Here is a 9,205-nt window from a genome sequence, read left to right as displayed (position 1 = left end):
CAGAGAATCATCTTTGCTTTAATATGGGGCAAACAAATGTTCTGTTAGTTAAGGTGGTTTAATAAGAAAAACTCAATGAATCTCACAGACTCAGCCTGCGCGTACAGCGACGCACTCATACAGCAGTCTCTCAGGAGGAGAGTTTAGTCATTCACACAGAGTTGGACAGATCYGTTCAATAACAACATTCTGAACAYATATKTAAYATAWAGTTAGATTTTACAAACCAAAGTCTCTGGTAGTTCAGGAGCAAAGCGCAGGAGGAGCGGAGGAGGAGATGTGACTGATCGCTGCAGCAGCTCGAGTCGACTCGAGCCGGCCCGCTGCTTCAACCAAACATGCTCTCAGTGAAAGTCCCGCCCTGCTCTGCTCTGATTGGACAAAATTGCTCTGGACTTCGTCTAATTTGTTGAAGGCAGTGTCCGTTTAATCCTTATATCAGGGTCCTGCTGTGGCGCACCGAACAACGATCCATTCACACTAGTGCGGCTGGATCTTTTTTTTTTTTTAAGAAATCAGGTCGCGTTTGTGACCAAACTGGTCGCACTCTAGAGCCCTGCTAGCTGTTGTTTTGACAGACATTCAGGTACAATCATAGGTATGCAAGAGAGCTTTATGACGTCCCATCTGGTGCACTTTTTCCTTTTTTGATTGCGCATGTGTATCTGCGCACCACTTATGTGCAACTCTGCTTATTACTACCAAAACAAGCATACTCATTGCTTATTCATTCTTAATAACTCATTATTTAACTATATATATACCATGTGTATGCTAATATAAATGTACTGTCACGCCATGTGTTACATAAAGCAGGAATCACCAGCACTCCAAAAAGATCAACAGTTTTTAATAAGGGCAAAAAGGGGATTACTTTCGGCTACACCATGTGTTAGACGTGTATCAATGGAACTTTATCCACCACATCGAGACATTGACTATTTCACTACTCACGTCTTCTRAAGGTGAAAGGAGTATCCTAGACCTAGTGTTTGTGCGGTACTGATGGACTGCGCTGGGCTAAACTCGAGGAATCTCTCTGTCCRACGCGTGCTTCATACCAACTCCAGGTCACTTCTTTTCAATKCCTTTATTCCAYTCCAAGTTTCCRTATTTAAACTTTACATTGACTGAGAMACAGACTGACCMGGTTCAAACATTTTAAYWCSGTCAACAGAAAATATGACCACCTCRAGCGCACCCAACTTCCTYWTCTATGCAATTAACCAGAAYGCCAGTAAGYACGCCATTCATAAATGTGACARTCACGCCCACTTAAACTCACCCACCACCCAAGTKTTAAAGCTGCWTGATCACCTGTCACATTAACATTTGATTATTTACTAATTTGGCTCTTACACCTAGTATTTTCCTTTTTGTGACTAGGAAAAATATTGTTCTTTCCTTTGTGCCTGGCCTAGTCCTCATCTGTTTGTTCCTGTATAAAAACAAATAAAAATAAAGCTGAAAAAAAAGAAAAAGGCAGTAAAATACAACCAGATAACTGCAAAATATCAAAGATAAAATACGTAAGTACTCAAGAGTGTTGTTAAAAGTTAGTTTTCCATATAGGCTGCTTCTGGGATCGTCAAAATTTCAGAGATAATTTTGTTTCGGTCAGTGGAGATATCACTTTAATTTCACTGACTTGGTAAAGACGAGGTGCGGTGCAGAGCGGGGGTTATTAAACRTGTCTGATATATGCATGTCGGTGCCGTTTGAAGCTAATGATACCTCTGATCATCATCAGGAAGGACAGCAAGCAGAGTATTGACCTGAAAGGTGGAGCGTGGATGCCCACTGTTCTTCCCTTCAAGGCCTGAACGGGGTTGGGGTGGGGGGAGAGTTGGAAGGGTGGACCATTTTATGAGCCTCGTTAAAGGAGACGGATCATCGCCTCCAACGACCCCGCACGTATTAAATCCTCGCAGTCTGCCACGGCGGCCCACCCCGATCAGAGATTCTGACAGACGCCACACCTGTCACGTTGTTTATGTTGGTTTGTAAAACCGAGGCGTGAGTTGCATCCATCCTCACGCCCATCATTTACGCCCCGTTACCCTCCGATTGTCTCTCCCGATCAATACTAGACAAACAGTTTAATGTGGGCCGTGACACGGCTCAGACAGGAAGGCAGAGGTGTGCAGGTGCTCCTTCACCAGCTGTAGTTAAAGACTCAGGCAGGCAGCAGCTTTAAGTTGTTGGAATAATCAGATGGGAAAGGGGAATAGTGGAATTACAAAAACAAAGTAAGCCCTGAAGGTAGATGTGACTGTTGGACTATCTCGGTCTGATCCTTTATATCCTCAAAAAATACACAAAAAACTTCAGTTTCATTGTTGAAAAACATGAGTTTATCAATAATGTTTTAGAAAAAATAAAAGTACTTTAGAAGAACTGAGGAGACCAGTTCAGGAAGTTTTAGAGGAACTGAGGAGACCTGTTCGGGAGGTTTCAGATTAATGGAGGAGAATGTTGTCCCATTGTGGTCTGATGGAGGATTTTAGTTGTTCTACTGTCCTTTTTTGTTTTATGATCTGTCATGAATATTTTAAATTGGTGAGAGTTCTGGACTGCAGGTGGACCAGTTCACCACCTGGACTCTTACTAAATGGTAAATGTTAAATGGACTCTACTTACAAAGCATCTTTCTAGCCAACCAGGATGCTCAAAGTGCTTCACACTACAACCTGTGTCCTCGTTTATCCATCTACACAGCACTCTATTAGATCTCACTACCAAGCTAACTTGTACAAATCGATCTATAGAGACTAATCAGTGCTTTAAATACCATTCCTACACTGATGGGACACATAGCAGAGGCAGTGGGGGTTCAGTGCCTTGCCCAGGGACACTTCGACATGTGACTGAATAACAAGCACTCGAACCGCCAACTCTCAAGTGATGTTGATGTAATGGAGGCTGCAACGTCTTGCTGAAATATGCAAAGTCTTCCCTCCGTAGGTGTCGTCTGGATGGGAGTGTTTATTGTTCTAAACCAGGAGTGTCCAATCCTTGTTTCTCTGCTCCAGCACATCTGATGCAGTGACTGAATTACCTCTTCAAGTTCTACAGAAGCGTTTTTTTCACCCAGGATAGTGGCCCTGCAGGACCAGGATCAAAACCTTAAATAAAACCTGCACATACAGGGGTTGGACAATGAAACTGAAACACCTGTCATTTTAGCGTGGGAGGTTTCATGGCTAAATTGGACCAGCCTGGTGGCATATCTTCATTAATTGCACATTGCACCAGTAAGAGCAGAGTGTGAAGGTTCAATTAGTAGGGTAAGTGCACAGTTTTGATCAAAATATTGCAATGCACACAACATTATGGGTGACATACCAGAGTTCAAAAGAGGACAAATTGTTGGTGCACGTCTTGCTGGTGCATCTGTGACCAAGACAGCAAGTCTTTGTGATGTATCAAGAGCCACGGTATCCAGGGTAATGTCAGCATACCACCAAGAAGGACCAACCACATCCAACAGGATTAAAGCCTGAAACATACTTGCTCCGACGCCAACGGGTCGACCCGTGGTCACGTGGTTGATCGGCAGTTGTTTTCGCACAGACTTTTCATAGTCATTGAGACACCCCRCGCCGAGCTCGGGAAACCCCCCTCCCACTGAACCATATGTCACTGCATGGAATTTCCCATCGCAGCAGCCGACAATCATTGCAGAAAAAAAAAGATGTCACTCACCCGACGTATTTATCCACATAAGCTCCACAGTTTTCATCAGTCAGATTCCTCTGTGCACAATATCGGTTTTATCTCCATTCATGAGTTTTTCGCGGTATGAATATCTTTATAAAACTCTGCTTCCTGGTGTCGGCTCTGGGAGCGAGTCGGGGCTTTTTTCCCCTCTTTTTTTTTTACCAAGTGCAGCAGCGCATATTAAGTACACACAAACAAGCCATAAGTTTTTCACGGTTTGACTATATCTTATAAAACTCTGCTTTTAGTCTGGGAGCGAGTTGTTCTTTTTCCTTTTTTTCCCCTCGAGCGCAGCACAAACAAAGACGCCCACGAATTTCAGACCAATCACACATTACCGTCGACACGGGAGGGAGGTCAAAAGTTCTGCCGTGGGGTTGTGCCAAAAGAGGCTGTCGACACGACGCTGAGAAGCCCGGTGATGTAATTTTTGTCATTAAACTGCGACAACACGTGCCGACGTCACCAGTCCGCAGGGAGTATGTTTTCAGCTTAAGTGTGGACACAAGAGGAAGCTGTCTGAAAGGGATGCTATGGTCTAAAACAAGGTGTTTCAGTTTCATTGTCTAACCCCTGTACTTTTCTACATTGATGGAGCCTTTCCAGATGTGTCAGCTGTCCATGCCGTAGGCACTAATGCACCCCATACCAGAAGAGAGGCAGGATTTTGAACTGTGAGCTGATAAAATTTTGAATGATTCATGTTTTATGTAGTACAGAGGACACTGTTTCCACAAAAAATTTCAGATTTGGATCTGTCTGACACCWTAACAGTTCTTCACTTTGCCTCAGTTCATCTGATTTGACTCATAGAGCTTTAAGCGGTATTTGTTGATTGCACAGTGAACTAAGTTTACAGACATTTACTTGTGGAAGTGATTCCTGAACAGAGCCAGATCTGGTTTTAATGCACTGGCCCCTGAGGACCCGACAGTCACGACCATCCAGTATTGACTTTCAGCCTTTCAACTCTAGAGTTTTCTACAGATTAATAATCTGTTCATCAGATTATGAACTGGAGATGATAATGATTTAAAGTACTTCAGTCTGGAATTTTATTCTGAAATTCTTCCAGTATTTTAGGACTGTTTTTCCACAGACTGGTAAACCTCTGCCCATCTTTACTTATAAGAGTTTCTGCCTCTCTGATATGTGCTTTTTATTCCCTGTCCTCTTACTGACCAGTTTATAAATAGTTATAAAATGTTCCAAAGGTTGTTTTTAATGGTACCATTTATGTTTACAGCTTTTTGTTGCTTCTGGAACAACTTTTTTAAAGATGTATCTCCCCTCATGTTTGGACAAACCCTTGACTCTTGGCTTACRTTTCAAAATAAAATTTAATGGCTCCTCTGTACTTCTGCACCAATGTACTTAAATCTTAATGTAGTTGCCTGTTTGTGTGTCTTTATGCTGTCATCACAACCCTCAGTAAAACTACAAGTCATGCTTTTTATATCAAAACTGCTGAGTAATCCAGAAAACAACTGAAATGTTATGAAAGCTGGTATAAAATAGTCTGAGTAATACACATTCATTGTGTTTTCTCACAAGTCATATTTTGAGCGTAAACACTCCTCAGTTGTGATATATGATGGTAAATTGCACATTAGGCCTTGGTGCCCGGTGCCATATTTGCTATATTGTCGGGGGATTTTCTTTGAATACCTGACTGAAAGTATGTATAAATATATAGCTCCATTCTTTTGCTTTGATGGGTTTTGTTCAGCTATCTGAAAAACTGCATCATTTTTGAATTGTTTGTTTTCAACTCAAATGTATTCTGAAAATTGAGAAGTGTAAGTAGTGGGGAGAAAAAAAAGTGTTTTTCTTGCTTTTCGAGCTGCTTCGATGGCCGAGCTGTCAATTTGCAATAAAGATGAAGGCTCCAGCAGCCTGGGATTGAAAGCGAACATAATGTGAGGCGTTGCCTCTCGTCTGCAGGTGCTGAGATTCGTTCAGGAGTGGAGCAGCCTGCCGGCCATGAAGCAGAAGCTGCTTCGACGCAGTGGACTCCTCTTCCACAGTCCCAATCTGGGCTTGCATCAGCTGGCTGCAGCCCGACGCCCACATTCAAGCACCAACAGGTCAGATCGGAGCGGGAAATGTGTTCACACTTTGATTTTTACATGCGTGAAATCTTTATTTAAATCAGTGAGTCAGACCAACAGCCATATATTTTACCATTTATGCTGATGTTCGAGACTTGAGTTAAAGCAACAGTTTTAACAGTTTATGGAATGGTTATGAACAACTATAAATTGCTATTTATTTCATGTTAGCAAAAGATCTTCTGAACTGTGATGAATTTTAATGAAACTCCCAGAAAGTAGAAGTTTTTAAAATGAAAGTAACTGGTAAGCTCGATTCATGATGACCGCCACAATGATTTGACCTTTTTAAATACAAAAGTGGCTATAATGCTATAGTCCTCTTCAATGCATATTAAAAAGACTAGCCGCTCATGTGAAATCTCAAAATTTTGTGTGCAACCTTTTATAACGTTATTTTCAAGATGTGACCAATGCTGCAAAAATCAGTAAAAAAAATTTAAATATAGATTATTGCTGAAATTTGCCTAAAAATTAGTCCAGTGAAGTGCCATCTACTGATCTCTGTAATTACAAGTAGAAAATAATCTTCCTAAACTACCTTTAAATCATAGTTTTGGTATGGTATGAAAGGAAGCAATATTCATTCAGTTTTGATATGTTTTTGTTGAGTCTAAATTTTAAAGGTGCAAATGTTGATACATTTACATAATAATAAATTGTATCAAGATATCAACAGCAATGGTAGGAAAATTGTAGCTCGGTCAATTTCACAGATATCAGGTTAGACTTTGGTGTGGTAGTAGCAGAGCATCGTCCCTAACTTATATACCAAGGGGTAACACATCTGGAGCATGAGACCGATAGACAAATTAGTGCAGCTTCTGCAGAATTGTGGACTATGTGTCGGGGCGTTGGGGTGAAGAGGGGGCTGGGCTCTAAAATGAAGCACTCTGTTTACCGGTCGTCTACTTTCCCACCCTCACCTCAGGGTAAGAACTCAGAGATAGGGTGGCAAGTTCAGTTCTCCAGGATGGCACATCTCTCCTGTATAAGATTTTGCTAAATATTTTATACAAATTTTGACCAAAATGGCTCCATCATCATTATTTTTCATTATAAGCTGATCTTAGTTTAATCCTCTGTCATGAAAGGCAGTGGGCAATATGCATTCCATTAAGTATGGTAATGCTTGTCCGCTAAGAGACATTTTACTAATAGACAGACAAGCTTCTCCATTGTTGATTAGTCTGTATTATGTGTTCATAACCTTTCCTCAAATCCCCATTTCCAAAGATCCGAACTGCCCCTTTAGATGTGGGAAACGATGAGCTCATTTAGAAATCTCACTTCATCCGCCACTATCAGTGCAGACAACAAAATCAATGTCAAATACAGACCCGAATGTCCATTTTTCTCCAAAACAGCCAAACGTTTTCACAGGTCTGTGCTCCTTTCATTATATTAAACCRTCAGTGTGCACCAACTGAAGGGTCAGCCACGTGTTTCGATAAATCCATGAGCTGTAAACGAGCAAACAAAAGCACGTATGAATGGCTGAGATGAGCTTTAACAAGCCGTCATCTTGTTGGTGAACGCATTAACGCCGCGTAAATGGTGAGATGAATCGGTTCCCAACATTGTGTCAGAAACCCAGCAACACTGTGTGAGATTTCATGGTGAAACGAGTCGATTTGTAAATACTGACTGCCCTGGGCGTCGTGAAAAGCTGAATGGTATCTGTGTGTGTGTGTGTGTGTGTGTGTGTGTGTGTGTGTGTGTGTGTGTGTGTGTGTGTGTGTGCTGCACAGATGAAGACAAGAGAAGATGCAAATAGAAGCAAGTCTTCCTGCAGAGCAGCCATTGATCGTTGGCTCTGACAGAGACGATCAGAGCAAACAGAGTCTGACCTATTTACAGAAACACTCACAGCAAAGAAAGCTCTCACATGATGCAGGATCATCACAAACAAACAAACAAACAAACAAACAAACAAAATGCAAATCAGCTGCTGCAGTTGTTAAAACACACAGTGGTCTCGTTCTGCATCATCCACTGTTACCATGATGGTTCTTTGTGTGTGTTCTGAAGCTGCAGGCTCGTTTCCAGATGTGAGCAGAGAACAGGCTCGTTTCCAGATGTGAGCAGAGAACAGCTGCACTTTGTTCATTAGAATAACGTGATTCAGTTCAGAAGAATCATCAAATGAAATAACAACATTTCAGCTGATATTTANTTGCGTGGGTGTATCAAAGGCTGTTAGCTCAGGCATAATAGAGGATGGGGGATGAGTGTTGCGTTTGTGTACATGTGTGTTGTTGTTGTTGTTTTTGACAAACAAGCATTGTTGCTGGCACACTAATTACAGCTGGCTAAGATAGAGGCAAAGGGAGAGAGTTTGCCAATTACGGAGTAGACTCCAGCAGGACAAGGTGTGTGTGTGTGTGTGTGTGTGTGGGGGGGGGGGGTGGGGGGGGGGCCTCAACCGGGGAACACGTTTGGGTGCGTGAACCTAATCAAAGTGTGAGTAGGAGGCAATTGGCCCCGGCTTGATTTGATACTTGTTTGATTTATTCACTAATCAGGAYCAATCAAGCTCCAGCTTCGGCACAGCGGGGCGATCGGCAGCTCACCTTGCGCCGCACCGAGGCGCTCAGTTTTCAAATACTTCAGGTTTAATGTGTTTTGCTCGGGGGGTTCCGACGCTCGGTTGTTTGCGTCAGGAGACACTCATGGTGATGTACGGAAATCTTAGAAGAGCTGAGAGGGTTTTAATTCGGTTTGAATCCTGCCTTCTACAAGTTGTTGGTAAACTTAAACATTGGCCATCTGCTTTTTCCTGTGAAATGTCACAGAAGTTACTGTAATTAAATTCCCAGTTGTAGAAGTCCATATGAAATGTTAATAATAAGTATCACCTGTTGGTGAAGGTTCAGTTAACCCTCAGAATGTCCTGTGGGAAAAAAATCAGCCACCCATTAATTTTTGTTCGTTTTCTACCCGACCTTTACCTTTGTCTTGTTCCGGTGTCGGGTCTTGGGTAAACAGAACCTCGCCTTAAAACTCATCTCTCAACAGACCAACAGATATTTTGTCCGAATTCAGGGGCTGCATCCTCCAAAGGACCTTGCCTACCTGGTCTTGGTGGGCCAGGTCCTTAATAGAACGCGAAGACCGGAAAAAAGTGGCTGTGATTTTGGATAGTCTAGCCTCCCGTCCTTACCCCGGCGTACATCCTGTTGCAGAAGCAAAATTAGATTGAAATTAGAAAAACATCAATATATTAGCATTATTAATATCACAAAACAACAAAATTAACTTAAAAGTAGGGGTGTCCCGATCCGATATCGATATCGGATATCGGTCCGATATCTGCCAAAAAACGAGTATCGGATTTTATCGGCCTGCATAAAAAATGTCCGATATAAGCGCTC

At 42.2% G+C, this 9,205-nt stretch overlaps 1 protein-coding gene and 1 long non-coding RNA gene across 3 annotated transcripts in view; one reads left to right on the top strand and one right to left on the bottom strand.

The window, feature by feature from the left end:
* The window catches only part of LOC106519135 (uncharacterized), a 48,293-nt gene extending 39,362 nt beyond the window's left edge, over positions 1 to 8,931 (bottom strand). Inside the window, exon 1 of the long non-coding RNA XR_001310406.1 lies at positions 8,907 to 8,931. This is a non-coding gene — a long non-coding RNA (uncharacterized LOC106519135). The remainder of the gene's footprint in view (positions 1 to 8,906) is intronic.
* zranb3 (zinc finger, RAN-binding domain containing 3) overlaps positions 1 to 9,205 on the top strand; it is a 148,691-nt gene that overhangs the window by 99,841 nt on the left and 39,645 nt on the right. For both annotated transcript variants that reach the window (XM_014010675.1, XM_014010674.1), the window contains one exon: positions 5,665 to 5,807. In XM_014010675.1, the coding sequence (XP_013866129.1) occupies positions 5,665 to 5,807 (143 nt within the window). The remainder of the gene's footprint in view (positions 1 to 5,664; positions 5,808 to 9,205) is intronic.

This window comes from Austrofundulus limnaeus, unplaced genomic scaffold (assembly GCF_001266775.1).
Source record: "Austrofundulus limnaeus strain Quisiro unplaced genomic scaffold, Austrofundulus_limnaeus-1.0 Scaffold72, whole genome shotgun sequence".
Lineage (NCBI taxonomy): Eukaryota > Metazoa > Chordata > Actinopteri > Cyprinodontiformes > Rivulidae > Austrofundulus > Austrofundulus limnaeus.
Note: the sequence above shows the minus strand (reverse complement) of the source record. Positions and strands in the feature narration are given on the sequence as shown.